Source organism: Camelus dromedarius, chromosome 7 (assembly GCF_036321535.1).
Source record: "Camelus dromedarius isolate mCamDro1 chromosome 7, mCamDro1.pat, whole genome shotgun sequence".
Lineage (NCBI taxonomy): Eukaryota > Metazoa > Chordata > Mammalia > Artiodactyla > Camelidae > Camelus > Camelus dromedarius.
The window spans coordinates 84,682,382-84,698,468 of record NC_087442.1 but is presented as its reverse complement, the minus strand read 5'-3'; the positions used below and the strand labels follow the sequence as shown (position 1 = coordinate 84,698,468).

The following is a 16,087-nucleotide window of genomic DNA, read 5'->3' as shown; positions in this document are numbered from 1 at the left end:
GATGGAGTTAGGCAGGAAGCAGAGGCCTGCCCTGCCTTCCCCCCCTCCTGCAAGTGCTCAGCCAGCAGCGTGGCCTCGCTGAGTAACTGACGTAGTGTTTTCATAGTTACGTGGTTAAAAAGTTCTCAAATGTTATGCCATGCTCCCACATAAATCTTGGATTGATCGAAGATTTAATTGGTGGAAATAAAAGCAAAAAAATAAAGTGAAGAAAGCATGTAAACATAAGGCTGAGCCACAGAGCAGGGTCAGCAGACATGCGGAAACACATTTTCATTTCATCTGGAGAGCGTGTATTGGTTTCTCAAGTTTGTACTTAATGATACATATTGCCACAATCTCTGAAACCAGGAAAACAGCTTTCTGCTGTTTGCATCTGCTAAATTCCCTGGAGACTGGCTGGGGCCCAGAGGGATGGGGAAAGGAATAAACTGAGGGATAAGGAGATACAGAGACTTTTGGTGGGGAGCTCTCTGGGGGACTAGGCCTTCAGCATGCTGTGTTTCCACCCCACTCTAACCATAGTCGCATACAAACATGACTTTCTCAGGGGCAAGCCTAACTTCTGGAAATGTCCCAAAACACTCAACCACCTAGCACCAACATTTGAAAGGAATCCAAAATGGCCCACAAGCAATTGCAGAGATTTGAAATGCCTTAGGCTCCCAAGTGCGCACCAGGCACACTGGGCCTCCAGGTCTCTGTGCGCACTCACAGGGACACTGGCTCTGGAGGGACAGTTGAGGGACAGTTGAGGGTCAGTGCTGTTGCTAGGCTACGACTGTTCCGGACCAAACATTCCGAGCCGTTGAGCTTTGCAGCCAAGGTGTGGCAGCGAGACTTCTGTGGCTCTTCTATAGCGCCGGCGCTGAGATCGGGAGGCGGCAAGAGGCCAAGAGGGAAGTGAGCGGTGTCGGAAGGCGATAAGCCAGATGAAGAAGAGACTCACTGAGTTCGCGAGCTGCGTGGGCTTCAGCATCCATCAGAGAGAGCGCAGGAATCGTGAGAACCCCGTGCCTGGGTATCACGTCCGTAAGCGCGAACTAACTCCGTTCCACGAAGCCGCGTATTTTGGTCATCTGGACACAGTGGAGGTGTTGCTGTTACGCAACGAAAATGTCGTAGACGGCAGAGACAGGAAGAACAGGTAACAGCGGCGGGACGGGGCGGGGCAGGCCTGGGAGGAGCTGCCAACTATGGTTTTAAGACATGAATTTTAAATTGCCTTCCCATGTCAGAGATGTTGAAGAGTGAGAAAATGAGCATGTTAGAATCATTGAAGTACAGTGTTCTCTCTCATCCTTGCAGCAGCAAAGTAGATACATTATCATTTTATTTAATTGAAATGTTGTTTTTGTAAAATAGTAATGGTAACAATTATAACATTATCTAACAATTATTGAGCTGTTATTTTGTGCAAGGAACTGCCAGACACTTTGCATAGCTTTTCATTTAAGCATCACAGCGGCGTCCTGTAAGATAACTACTACTTCATGCCCATTTTGTTGATGAGGAAATTGAGGCACAGACAGGCTAAGTGAGAGCTAATAAGGGACAGTGTTAAAGTAGAAGTCAGACCCAAGGTGAGCTGAATCTCAATGGCATGCCCTTTATATTCAAACAGGTAGTTCTTCCATTAATGTGGTGAGTAATAAGAGCTAATAAATATTGTTCTTTCCCCGTAGAAAGAACTAAGATAAGAAGACTAAATGTTAGTTTTAAAGGGGTAGGAATAGCATGCTGTTGAATGTTTACAATTACGTGAGTAATTGTGTCTTTGAACTAGTACGCTCTAATTTCCTAAAAAGTCCTCATGTTCACAGGACTGCCCTACACTTGGCCTGCACCACCGGCCAGTCATCAGTGGTGAGGCTCCTCATACATTGGGATTGTAATCTGAATGCTCGTGACAAGGAAGGCAAGACAGCTCTCATCAAGGTGTGTAGCAGCCAACCATGTCCACGCGAGATGGATTCGATGTAATTACTTAGAATAAAAATGAATTTATCTGTTTTAAATATAACGAACTAATGGAACTTGAGGAATGTTAACTTGGAATGCCTAGCACTTACAGTCTGTTTCTTGGCGTGATACCAACAGGCTGTACAATGCCAGAAAGAAGTATGTGTCACTGTCCTGCTGGAATACAGAGCTGACCCAAATCTTGAGGACAACTGTCAAAACACTGCTCTGCATTACGCCGTCTTGGCTGGAGATACATCAATTGCAGCAAAGCTGCTCCGCTATAATGCAAATATTGAGGCGACAGACAAGGTATAGCTCAACTGACTTTATTTACAAGATATTTGAAATACAGGGTCTTTTCTAGCTACAGGTGTTTTATTTATAGTAATATGTATACTGAATACAATACATCAAGCCCTGTTATCATGGAAACAACTCCAAAGCCAAGGCCAGGGGCTAGAGGTAGTGCCCACGGAAAGGGCAGAGCTCTGTCTCCCAGCCGCACTTCTACCCCAGAAGGAACAGTGTCCCATTAGGAAGTGCCTGGGAGTGGGTGGTAGGCTCAGCGCCTAAAGAAGATGAAGGCTTGCGGGGAGTGAAGTGATGACAAGGTCTGGCTGCCTGCCTGGGGGTGGGTGGGAGGAGGAAGGAACCCAGTACCCAGCAGGGGGAGCTGGGTGACTTCACCTGGGCAGGGGAGGCAGCAAGCCACAGGCCCTGAGCACCCCAGGATCCCAGGTTCTAGAATCTGGGCAAGTGAGGTCAGGTCATGTTTGACAGCCAGCCAGCAGGGGCATTCGCTTGTGCTGGTGGCCACATGGCCCTCCACGTACACCTTCATCTTGGGGTCTTCCGTGCTCAGCCGGGTGCAGCTCCCCTGCAGGGCTGTGGCTGTAGGTGGGGAGCAAGTGATGGCGCAGCTGGTCCTCCTTCTTTTTCTCCTGGCTCTCCCCTGAAGATTTGGATTGAATAAAGGTACTCAGGTCTAGACACAGTATTTAGAAATACTTCCCTGAGATTCTGATACAACCCTTGGTTAAGGACTATTGAATGGATACATGTAATACATGTAAATTCACAGATCTCAAAAATAAGACATCTCTGGAAGGGCAGGAGTTTGATAGATGCTGCTGCTTTCAGTGCTCTCCTTTCCAGCCGTGTTAGCCTGACTTATCCGTCTCTTCCTCTGTGATTGAGGAGTTTATTGGCAATATTACTGGCAGTATCTATTGCCTTGAAGAAAAGCTCCTTTTCCCTTCTAACCACTGATCATTCAGTGGCACTCAGACAGTCTTAGAAACTTGGTTGTGGTGAGTGATTCAGTAAGTAGAGTCGGACCCTTTAAAGATTTTGCACCTTTTGTTCCCGTCCAGGTCATTAGGTCAGTAGGGTTTGTTTTTTTTTTTTTTTAACATTTTTTATTGATTTATGATCATTTTACGATGTTGTGTCAAATTCCAGTGTTCAGCACAATTTTTCAGTCATTCATGGACATGTACACACTCACTGTCACATTTTTTTCCCTGTGAGTTATCATAACATTTTGTGTATATTTCCCTGTGCTATACAGTGTAATCTTGTTTATCTATTCTACAATTTTGAAATCCTAGTCTATCCCTTCCCACCCTCCACCCCCCTGGCAACCACAAGTCTGTATTCTCTATGAGTCTATTTCTGTCCTGTATTTACGCTTTGTTTTTTGTTTTTGTTTGTTTTTGTTTTTGTTTTTTAGATTCCACATATGAGCGATCTCATGGTATTTTTCTTTCTCTTTCTGGCTTACTTCACTTAGAATGACATTCTCCAGGAGCATCCAAGTTGCTGTAAATGGCATTATGTTGTTGGTTTTTATGGCTGAGTAGTATTCCATTGTATAAATATACCACATCTTCTTTATCCAGTCACCTGTTGATGGACACTTAGGCTGTTTCCATGTCTTGGCTATTGTAAATAGTGCTGCTGTGAACATTGGGGTGCAGGTGTCATCCTGAAGTAGGGTTCCTTCTGGATACAAGCCCAGGAGTGGGATTCCTGGGTCATATGGTAAGTCTATTCCTAGTCTTTTGAGGAATCTCCACACTGTTTTCCATAGTGGCTGCACCAAACTGCATTCCCACCAGCAGTGTAGGAGGGTTCCCCTTTCTCCACAGCCTCTCCAGCATTTGTCATTTGTGGATTTTTGAATGACGGTCATTCTGACTGGTGTGAGGTGATACCTCATTGTAGTTTTGATTGGCATTTCTCTGATAATTAGTGATATTGAGCATTTTTTCATGTGCCTTTTGATCATTTGTATGTCTTCCTTGGAGAATTGCTTGCTTAGGTCTTCTGCCCATTTTTGGATTGGGTTGTTTATTTTTTTCTTATTGAGTTGTATGAGCTGCTTATATATTCTGGAGATCAAGCCTTTGTCGGTTTCATTGGCAAAAATTTTCTCCCATTCCATAGGTTGTCTTCTTGTTTTACTTCTGGTTTCCTTTGCTGTGCAGAAGCTTGTAAGTTTCATTAGGTCCCATTTGTTTATTCTTGCTTTTGTTTCTTCTAGGAGAAAATTTTTGAAATGTATGTCAGATAATGTTTTGCCTATGTTTTCCTCTAGGAGGTTTCTTGTATCTTGTCTTATGTTTAAGTCTTTGATCCATTTTGAGTTGATTTTTGTATATGGTGTAAGGGAGTGTTTAGCTTCACTGTTTTACATGCTGCTGTCCAGTTTTCCCAACACCATTTACTGAAGAGACTGTCTTTATTCCATTGTATATTCTTGCCTCGTTTGTCGAAGATTAGTTGACCAAAAGCCTGTGGGTTCATTTCTGGGCTCTCTATTCTGTTCCATTGGTCTGTATGTCTGTTTTGGTACCAATACCATGCTGTCTTGATGACTGTAGCTCTATAGTATTGTCTGAAGTCTGGGAGAGTTATTTCTCCAGCCTCTTTCTTTCTCTTCAGTAATGCTTTGGCAATTCTAGGTCTTTGATGGTTCCATATAAATTTTCTTATGATTTGTTCTAGTCCTGTGAAATATGTCCTGGGTAATTGGATAGGGATTGCATTAAATCTGTAGATTGCCTTTTGCAGTGTGACCATTTTAACAATATTGATTCTTCCAATCCAAGAGCATGGAATATCTTTCCATTTTTTAAAGTCTTCTTTAATTTCCTTCATCAATGGTTTATAGTTTTCTGTGTATAATTCTTTCACCTCCTTGGTTAGATTTATTCCCAGATGTTTTATTACTTTGGGTGCTATTTTAAAGGGGATTGTTTCTTTACTTTGTTTTTCTGTTGATTCATCATTAGTGTAAAGAAATGCAACTGATTTTTGAACGTTAATTTTGTAACCTACCTTGCTGAATTCTTCAATCAGCTCTAGTAGCTTCTGTGTGGACCTTTTAGGGTTTTCTATATATAGTAACATGTTGTCAGCATATAGTGACACTTTTACCTCTTCTTTTCCAATTTGGATCCCTTTTATTTCTTTCTCTTGCCTGATTGCTGTGGCTAGGACTTCCAGGACTATGTTGAATAGGAGTGGTGATAGTGGGCATCCTTGTCTTGTCCCAGGTTTTAGTGGGAAGCTTTTGAGTTTTTCACCGTTGAGTACTATGCTGGCTGTAGGTTTGTCATATATAGCTTTTATTATTTTGAGATATGTTCCCTCTATACCCACTTTGGCGAGAATTTTTATCATGAATGTTGAATTTTATCAAATGCTTTTTCTGCATCGATTGAGATGATCATGTGGTTTTTGTCCTTTCTCTTGCTGATGTGATGTATTACATTGATTGACTTGCGTATGTTGAACCAGCCTTGTGTCCCTGGGATGAGCCCCACTTGGTCATGATGTATAATCTTTTTTATGTGTTGTTGGATTCTATTTGCTGAAATTTTGGTGAGGATTTTGGCGTCTACGTTCATCAGTGATATTGGCCTATAATTCTCTTTTTTTGTAGTGTCTTTGCCTGGTTTTGGTATCAGGGTGATGGTGGCTTCACAGAATGAGTTTGGGAGTATTCCCTCCTTTTCAATCGTCTGGAAGAGTTTGAGAAGGACTGGTATGAGTTCTTCTTTGTATGTTTGGTAGAATTCCCCAGTGAAGCCGTCTGGTCCTGGACTTTTATTTGTAGGGAGGTTTTTAATTGCTATTTCTATTTCCTTTCTAGTGATCGGATTGTTCAAGTGTTCAGATTCTTCTTGATTCAGTCTTGGTGGACAGTATGTTTCCAGAAACTTGTCCATCTCCTCTAGGTTATCCAGTTTGGTTCCATATAGTTTTTCATAATATTCTCGTATGATATTCTTTATTTCTATTTTGTTTGTTGTAATTTCTCCTTTCTTATTTTGCTAATTTGTGCTTTCTCTTTTCTTCTTTGTGAGTTTGGCCAGAGGTTTGTCGATTTTATTTACTTTTTCAAAAAACCAGCTTTTGGTTTGGTTGATTTTTTTCTATGGTCTTGTTAATCTCTATTGTATTTAATTCCTCTCTGATCTTTATTCCTTCTGCTGCTTTTTGGGGTTTTTTGTTCTTCTTTTTCTAATTCATTCAGGTGGTGGGTTAAATTGTTTATTTGAGATTGTTCTTTTTTGAGGAAGGCCTGTATCGCTATACAGTAGGGTTTTTCTGATTGCAGTAATAGGAAGTCATGAGCCTTCTTTTGGTTAAAGCTGTGTGACGGACTCTTGCAATATATCTATCTGTTAGATTCACTGAGCCCTAGCATAATCAAGATGACAGTGTTTTTTTAAATTAAAGTCTAATTGATTTACAGTGTTGTGATAGTTTCTGGTGTACAGCAGAGTGATTCAGTTATATATATATATTCTTATTCAGTTATATATATTCTTATTCAGTTATGTATATATTCTTATTCATATATATATATATATATATTCATATTCTTTTCCATTATGGTTTATTACAGGATATTGAGTATAGTTCCCTGTAGTATATACAGTAGGACCTTGTTCATCTATTTTATATACAGTAATTTGTATCTGCTAGTCCAAAACTGCTAATTTATTCCTCTCCCACCCCCTTTCCCCTTTGGTAATGATCAGTTTGTTTTCTATGTCTGTGAGTCTATTTCTGTTTTGTAAATAAGTTCACTTGTATCATATTTTAGAATCCACATATTAAGTGATATCCTATGGGATTTGTCTTTCACTGTCTGACTTACCTCACTCAGTATGATAATCTCTAGGTCCTTCCATGTTGCTGCAAATGGCATTGTTTCATTCTTTTTTATGGCTGAGTCGTATTCCATTATATATAAGTATACCATGCAAGATGGCAGTTTTAAACATCAAGACCCATGACATTAGTAACAAATTGGAATTGTTTTAATAATTTAGTTTCGGCCATCTTATGAACTAATAATCCATTTGATTAACAATTGGGGAGAATTAGATACAGGTAGATTGTAGTTTTAGTAGGCATTGGAAAAATTCTTGTGAGTCTTAATCACAATTTTTATTACATGTTGGGGCCCAGTGTTTTTGTGTGTAAGACATATGATTCTAAAGAAAGGCAAGGTTTTACACACAAATACTTGATTTATACCCAACTGTTTGGAAACACAGCAAACATAAAAACACAAGTGGGCTATAGACTAAACATGGCCCTGGATATGTTCAGTTTGTCTCCACACATTGAGTCAACATTTAAAATATAGGAGACTTGTGCAGAAATCTACACTTCAGAACTGCTCCTAAAGAATCAAATCTGGTCCCCCTTGAGCCCAGGCTCCTATGTGGTCTGCTCTGCAGAGGTGGCCCCTTCTCGGTGGGGCGTGTGTTCTCCAGTTTGCTGTCCTCACTTGTGACCTTCACTTACTCGGGCCACCTATGTTGCCTCTGTAAGCATTTGAATTTACAATTCCTGTTTGTATATTTTGATAAATATTTCAAGGTTTTAAAGACAGTCTATATTAATTTATAGTTTACTTCATATTTTGTAATAATCCCTTAAGAGTGGGATGGAATTTTTCACATTGGAATGTATAAGTTGGCTTAAGAAAAACTTTTTCTTTACATGCAAATAATCATATTCCCATTGGAATGTCTCCAAGCTTTATGAGATTAGTCATAGTTGTAATTGGATAGGTTATGCATGCTGCAGACAGTATGGTATCTTTCTCCTCAGCGTGGCTCCTTAAAAATGTAGTTGATTCAGCAGCTAAATGGTTCTCTCTGGAGCAGTGTTTAGAGTGTCAGGAGTAGTAGTTGAGCAGTAAGGTAACTAGAGAATGCCTGACACACGCTGCGATAGAAGCGAAGGTTCTTGGAACCAGCAAATGTCTGAAGTGAGTTTCAGAGAATGACTTCACAGGGAAACTTTCGAGGAGGTCAAGGAGGAACCTTTTAAAGAGAAGGGACACAGAGGGGCGAGGAGGAAGGGGCTGCTTGTTATTTACTTTATAGTATATGTTTAAGTTCTTTAAGAGACTTAAGTTTTTAAATTCAGTTTTGAAATTTATATGTAATTTTACACATTGTCAACTGTTTTTACTGTTTTACAGTATAACTTCACACCACTTTTACTCGCCATCAGGGAGAACAAAGAAGAAATGGTCAAATTTTTGATAGAGAACGGGGCAAATGTACATGCAGTCGACAAGCTGCAAAGGTACAATAGTTTGTTCTCTCTCTCTCTCTTTTTGTTTTAAATCTTAATGTTGTTGTAGAGCAGTAACAGCCAATCAGAAAGATTAACTTAATAAGAAGAGGATTAACTTAAAATCAACACATCATCAGTTAGGTAGAAAAGCAATTATTCTGCCTGGTGTCACGAAGAACGGTATGCAGCAGGACTCATCTTCCTTTATGGTAGTGACTGCTGTCGTTTGCAACCTGCTTTTTTTGGTCATACAATCTTACAATAGTTCAGGGATTTCATTTTAGTTTTATTAGTGTGGACTCTAATTTTAATTTACCTTATAAGACAGTGTTGAATTTCTTCTTTCTTTTATAACTTTTTTTAACCTCTTCTTGGTTCCTTTCTTTTCTTAAAAGATGCATATTAAACAAAGAGGAGTTTGTTTTGTCTTTTGGATGACTCTGCTTTAAATTACTTTGTTTGAAGGATACTGATGTTATTAGGTTATCACTAAGTGAGTATCACTAAGAGAGTAACTATTACCAGATACTGTGGGCTCATCAGTTTTTATCCTTTTTCATTTCTAGTACATTTTGTTTTTATTTTTAATTGATAATGGTGGAAGGAAGAAAAATAGCTTTAAATATTGAATAAACATTCCCCTTAAAGAAGGCAAGTCATTGGTGGATGATAAAGAGAAAAGAGCTGGGCTTTAGAGTCAGATGAGGTTGAATTCCCAGCTCTCCTGCTGGTCAGGTGTGTTACCTGGGGGACATGACTTACCACCAACCAGTACGTTTCTTGTCACGTAAAGGAGGGTCGTCGTACATCCTTCAAGGGGGGTTGTGCCTAAGAAAGACCATACGTAGACTGTTCAGGTTAGTGCCGGGCACATGCTTCTCAGCGTGTTAACTGCAGCCGTGACTATTTTTGTTGCCGTTTTTATTCATATTACTCTTTTCAACCTGCAAACAGCTTCTCCTTACCTGACCTCTAGCTGATTTTAAAGTATTATATTTCAGACTAGGGAAGAAATGGGGAATCCTTTATTTAAATCTTTACCTACTTCAGATAAGTGACCTCAGCATCCTTTCTTGTCCATCAGAGGACTTTAAATTAGCCACTTCTACTGTGTGCTACCCAAGTAGGACAGGAGGCTTCTTTTTTGTCCCTCCATTTTGGCCTTGGAGGTAATGTGCAAAGATGAGCACTTGAGCATGTAAGTGGTCAGTTCTCCAGGGGTGGGCAGGATATTAACTTGGTAAACTAGACCAAATTAACTGTTTAAGTTAAGCTGACTAAGTTCCTAAGGGTGAAGTTGTCTCTTTTATTTTAGATCAGCGCTCACGCTTGCTGTGTTTCATGACTCACCGGACATAGTCAAGCTGCTTCTTCAGAAGCATGTTAATGCCAGTTCTCGAGATTTACAGGGATGGTGTCCTGAACAATATGCTCGTTTGAACGGTTTTAAACAGTAAGTGTTTCCATTAAAGTGCCAGTTATCTCTAAACTGAGGTTGGAAGTGACCTAACTGTTAACTTGTTATGTGACAGGTAAGAGTTCCTAGTTGGGAGCAGGCACTTTGGGGATGGCAGTGAGACCCTGCACATCATCAGCTGGAAACCAGCAAAAGGCCAGACTAGTGAGATGGAGCAGTGGGCACAGGGTTCTTTATCTCAGGATTTGTAAGACATTTATCCTTAGGGTCCTGCTGTTCTCCATTTCATTCCAGTGTAACCCCTATGCATGGGGTACAAATAATGTCACATAGCTGATTTTTCTAACTAGTTGTTTGGGTCTTGAAATGTTTAGTAGAGCAGAAAATCCTGTATTTTCCTTTGGGGACTTTCTTCTATAATCTTCCTCTTGAATTTTCCAGGAACCTAAGGGATTCCCTAAGATCACAGTGACAGTCCTCTCCCACAAGGCATTGGGGCAGGGCGAGGGCACTCTAATCGTTCTCTTGTCTCCTTTGATTCTGTTGCTGCAGCGTTGGTACTAAAACTAGTTTTAACAGGATCTCCTTGGCAGCTGAGTCTGGAGTCTGGATGTTGCTCTCTAAAGACCTTTAATAAAACTTTAAAAGAAGAAAAGGAAAAAGAAACTGGTCCTGCAGTCGGGTCATTGACCTCTGCTCCCGGGATGCCTGTGCTGATCCAGTTTCCGTGGTCTTCATGGTGATCGACACGTAAACTTCAGCGTGACAGCTTGTTTAGTTCTCATACATATGCTTGTATGAGGTCATATATTTATAAGTAAATGTAGCTACAAATTATATAGTAGCTGAGGTGCCCTGAACTATAAACCATGAAGAACACCTAATCACCGTAATTTGTAACATTTTCTGAAAACTGCCACATTTAAATGTTACACCTAGGAAAGAAAACACACATTGGGTTTTATTTGGGATTCTCAAATAGTTCCAGCATTTAAGTTCAGGAAGAAATTATTCCATTCTTCCACTATTTCTCTGAGCATCTGGGGGATACATTATCTCATTAAATCTTCGTAATACTCTTGTGAGTATTAATAACTAACTGCCTGACAGTAAGATCCCAGTTTTATAAAGGAAGACTTTGAGCTGATGAGAAGCAACTTTTCCAGGAACAAATAGCTGTTGGTTATAGAGCTGGGACTTCTGAGTTCGAGATACCTTCCATATGTCAGGCTCGCTCTAGTTAACTTGCTGAGCTGTACTGCCCTCAGCTCATGACAACTTCACCTTTTTTTTCTTTTTTAGTTGTACATGCTAAATTTAAAAGTTTGTAGATTGTACAAATTTGAAGTATATGGGACAATTGAAGGTTTGCTATTACCTCTGATATTGTCTGAAATAAGCTAAGAATTTAATATATTTGGTAATTGTTTTTATATTAGTATTCAAGTAGTAATATTTATTCATCACTGTTTTTATACGTAGCATTTACCAACTGATTGTCGACTACAGAGACGGAAAGATACCAACTACTCCCCCTCAAAATAGCGACCTAGGACAGAGTTCTGGTAATAAGTTACTCTTGTTGGGCCTACCATAGATACGGAAGTAAGAGTGAGGAACTTTGGATAATGAAAGAGCAGTGAAAAAAGCCAGTGTGTAAATTTCATGTATGTTTTTATTTTTTTAATTAATTTTTTCTTCATGGCCTAGTATTCCGAATTACTTAAGAAGTTAATTGTAGGTAATTTAAAATCTGAGACAATATTGTCTGAAAAGAAATTCATTTATTTAATCATGGCCCCTGAAATCCCATATTATATCTTTGTGTAAATAAGAAAAACAGGTTTTTAACTTTGTTGTACATTTCCCCTAACATTATAACAAGTTGGCCTTGTTACAGAACTGAATCTTTAGTTTTTACAGCAAATGGATTACATTGGGTAAATGAATGCTAGTTATTGCACAGTGATTAGCCTCACTAAAAAGTGATTGTCTTTAAAACTGGGAGCTCAGCAATACCTTCCTGGTGCTATAAACAAATGGCCAACAATTAGAACTGCACAGCTGGGCCAGTGTGCAGCATACTAACAAGAGATTGTTTTTTAAAGATATCTAGTGATAATGCAGAAGTCAGGAAAGCAGTGCCCTGTTGAGAAGCACTGGTTACTTTTCGCATCATTACACCAACAAGGTCTCACTCTCACCGATTGCATTCCTCAGAAGTGCAAACAGAATGCGACATGTTGCCTTCGTGAGAGTCAGATGTTTTCTTCTCTTTTTTGGGATACTTGTCATGAAACTATAATTTTGTTAGAACAAGATTTTCTGTTGCCATTAGTTAAAGGATTGTCATAATAATTACTCAAATAGCACAACTCAGGACTTAACAAATTGTAATAAAAGCACAGAAGTACTTCACATAAAAAAAAAAAAGACTGTGTTGCCTAGGTGTGACCCCTAGCGTGCTGTTCAGTCTGAACTGTATGAGGGCACCTTTAACTTGGTAGACCTTGATCAAGCAAAGAACTGTTGTAGGAAATACAAAGATGGAATAGACAGAGTTTTGGTCTTCAAGGTGCTCATAACACAACAGAGTTGTCCCTGGTTAAAATGTCTGTGTTTTTTAAACAGGACTTCCAAAGAAAACATTCTTATCTGTTAATTGATCCACTTAACAGATGACTATCGAGTGTCTTTTAGGTACTAAGCACCACTCTGACATTACAGTGTGCAAACAGGTCAAAAGCACAGTTCCTGGCCTCTGGGAGCTTGTTACTGTCATCCTCATTTTTATGATTTGCTTTACTTTATTCTGTGCTTACTGTGTCCCAGAGCCCACGAGGACTTTGTAACTGTCTTTATGTATTTTTTATTGGTATTTAATATGTGCCAAATACTTTAAGTCCATGGTGAGGAAAGAAGTTTTTGAAAAGTGGGTAGGATGTCAGGTAAGCCATGCAGAACGAGTAGAAGTTTGCCAGGGAAGGAGGCAGAAGGGCAGTGTTTGGTGGGCGGAACATCTTTGAAGATTACATTTGGCAGAAAGGACAGCGGTGCAAAGGCTAAGATGTGCCAGTGAACTTTGCAGGATCTATGAGTTTCATGTTGTTGGTGCAGAAAGGATGCTGTAGGAATGGTTGGGAACGAGGTGACTACCTAGCTCAGGCACACTTCTGAAAGCCTTTCTAGTACTGTAGAGAGGAGGAGGTCTGCTGTAGACCTTGGGAAATTGTCAGAATGCTTTCAGCTGCAAATAATAATAAGAGACCTAAGTAACAGTGTCTACAGCAACAGGAGTCAGGATTGTTTAGAAGGTTTGGTGATGTCATCAGGATCCCAGACGCTGTCCCTCCTTCAGCTGTGAGGCTGCTGGTGTTTCACGTCGCCTTTCCTGGTCTGCTGATTAGCGGCAGCTCCAAGCATCATATTCTCGCATGGCAGTATCCGCAGGCGAGGAGGGCTGCTTCTCTCTGCATGTTTTCTGTTAACTAGGAAGAAAACAGAGAAGCTTCCGGTAGACTTCCCCTAGCATCTTATTGGCTGGGTTACATCACGTGCTCATTTCCTAAACCAGCCACTGGGGAAGGAGATGTAGTTACTGTGATGACTGTAGAACAATCATTTCTCTTTTTGCAGCTAAGGAGAGTTTACCTTCTTCGCGTACTGGAGCAGAGAATATCCAAGAAAAGTTGCAATTGTCCGGCAAGGATGACGAAGAAGAAATGGTTGTCGAGTTGGGAACCAGCAATGGCAGCTGCACAGATTCACCGAAGAATGTTGAGCAGAAGAGTAAGATTCGATTTGAGTCTTGGGGTTTCCTGTTATGACATAAAGCAGGGATGCACAAGCTTTTTCTATAAAGGGCCAGAGAGTCAACATTTTAGGCCATGTGGTGTCTGTCACATCTACTCATGTCTGCCATCGCAGTGTGAAAGCAGCCCTAGACCGTATGTGAGCATATAGGGATGAATGTGCCCAGATAACACGAGGCTGCCAAAGCCAAATGGCGGGGTGGGTTAGTCCCATGGGTGTCGTCCAGAAACACCACGCTGTGTGAGCTTGAAGTCAGTTGATGATGCTGATTCTACTAACGATTACCGTTTTTTGTGAGTCTCATAAAGTTTGGTTGGGATTTTGGTCCTTGTAAACAGTTCGCTTTAAGATAACAAATTTGGATAAACACCCTTTTTTTTTGATAAATATGAAGGAGGGGAAGTGTTTTTTATGCATTAATTACCTACCAGGAGTATACTCAATATTCACTGAAGTGTGTGGTCCCAAAGGAATGCTTTTTAACAAAACATTGGTCTTACACTTTTAATACTCTGTATTTTTCTGTTGCTGATATAGAATCTGTTTTACTTTTTTCTTTAATAGCGGATTTAGTGGTTGAGTTTTCACCGAGGTTTGAAGACATCTCTGTCATCAGGTAGGATTTTATGGATTTTTCAAAATATGTTGACTAAGGGAACACAGAGAAAAGAAACAAGGCTTGTTGAGTGTCCTACTCTGGGTTAGACACCGTGCTGTGTACTTGACATTTGTTACTTCGTACAGTCACCACAACAGCTTTGCAGAGTAGCTGTGCTGTTACAGCTTACTATTAGTTAGTTAGGCAGCTGTGGTTTAAGGAGGTTGACTAGTTGACCCGTGATTCCATGGTTAACAAGTAGTTGACCTGTGACTTAACCATCAGGCAGCCTGGCTCCCAAATCTGCTTCCTTATCCCTCAGCATAGACTTTTGTCACTTTTGTTTGTTTAAAGAAGTGAACTCACTCATTTTTGATGTGTATTTTTTGCTCCAAAGTATTTCACCCAAACATGATGTTGATGATTCAAGGCCTCCATCAGATGGTGACTTAGATCTTGCTCCCAAGGTAAAGTGTTTTCTTGTGAAATTAATTTTTCTGCTCTGAATTTAGTTTTGCATAGTATTTACTCTTAAAATTTAGCAGTGGTTTGCCTATCATTGTTTTACATTTGTATTAGAAAGTTGGTCGGAGTAAACCATTTTATAAAAATATGACAGGTTGAATTTTTTTCTTTTTTTTACTTTGGTAAATACTGAAGATGAGGCTGAAGCAAAATGGACTAGAAAATAGATTGTGACAGGAAAACTGTACTGTGAAAAGATTTCCCACAACAGAGGAAGTGTGAAGCTTGGCCAAAGATAAGGATTCTTTGACTTTTAAACCACACTGACGGGACTTGTATAATACTCGTGCCTCAGGGACATCTTCAGTGCACACAGCTACTTACTGTGATCATCATGGCCTCTTCCTGGGGCCTTTCAGTTCCAAAACTACGTAGCATGTATCTTTTTTTTTTCCCCCTTGGACACTTTTTATTTTGGTATCAGAGAATTGTGAGGAAAGAGGTTTTTTTTTTTTTTCCCCCTTTATTTCTGTCTCTGGTTCTGCATTAAGACTAATAGTTGAAATTATAGAAATTTAGAAATTAAAATTCTGTTTCTCAAAATCCATGTTATAAAGAGATTCCTCTGTGTTTTCTAAATTATCTCATTACGAGTATATTCAATATTCATCTAATTGAAGAGTACATGTTTTCCCTAAAATAACAGCCAGCTCTCAAAGTAGACTCCTAATAACAACCATATGATAAAACCTACTTCAGAATTCTTTTGTATTATAGTTTTGAAAAGTAGGTGCAGCCCTCGTGTCCCATTCTAAAACTTCAAGTTTCAGATATTTTGTAGTATAGTTATTTACATACTCATTTTATAGCCCCTGCATCAGCATACACCGCTAGAGATTAGGGAACGTAATTGTGCATTTCCTGGAGCACCGAGAATAAGGTCTTAAATGTAAGAAGCATTTTATTATTTTTGAATGTGAATGCATGAAGAGACATGGAATTCTGCATCGTGCTGCAGGTACTATAACATGCACACTCTGTCATAATGAAATCTATTTGATGGTACAGGTAATATAATATGCGTACTATGTCATAGTGAAATCTATTCAAATTCTAAAAATATGACTTAAATTTCTATTCCCTTTGTTTAGGCTGTAAAAGTTCAGTTGTTATGAGAGGAAGTATGTCATAAATGCCAAGGAAATAGATAAGAAGTA

At 39.6% G+C, this 16,087-nt stretch overlaps 1 protein-coding gene across 13 annotated transcripts in view; it reads left to right on the top strand.

Moving 5' to 3' along the window:
- Window positions 1-16,087, top strand: part of LOC105092857 (ankyrin repeat domain-containing protein 26) — a 119,786-nt gene that overhangs the window by 65,982 nt on the left and 37,717 nt on the right. For 11 of the 13 annotated variants that reach the window (XM_064487768.1, XM_064487763.1, XM_064487762.1 and 8 more), the window contains 9 exons: window positions 861-1,147; window positions 1,824-1,938; window positions 2,101-2,274; window positions 8,480-8,586; window positions 9,893-10,030; window positions 11,477-11,559; window positions 13,631-13,783; window positions 14,372-14,423; window positions 14,803-14,872. In XM_064487768.1, the coding sequence (XP_064343838.1) occupies window positions 933-1,147; window positions 1,824-1,938; window positions 2,101-2,274; window positions 8,480-8,586; window positions 9,893-10,030; window positions 11,477-11,559; window positions 13,631-13,783; window positions 14,372-14,423; window positions 14,803-14,872 (1,107 nt within the window). In that variant the 5' untranslated portion in view covers window positions 861-932. The other 2 variants (XM_064487771.1, XM_064487772.1) reach the window with 2 other exon arrangements.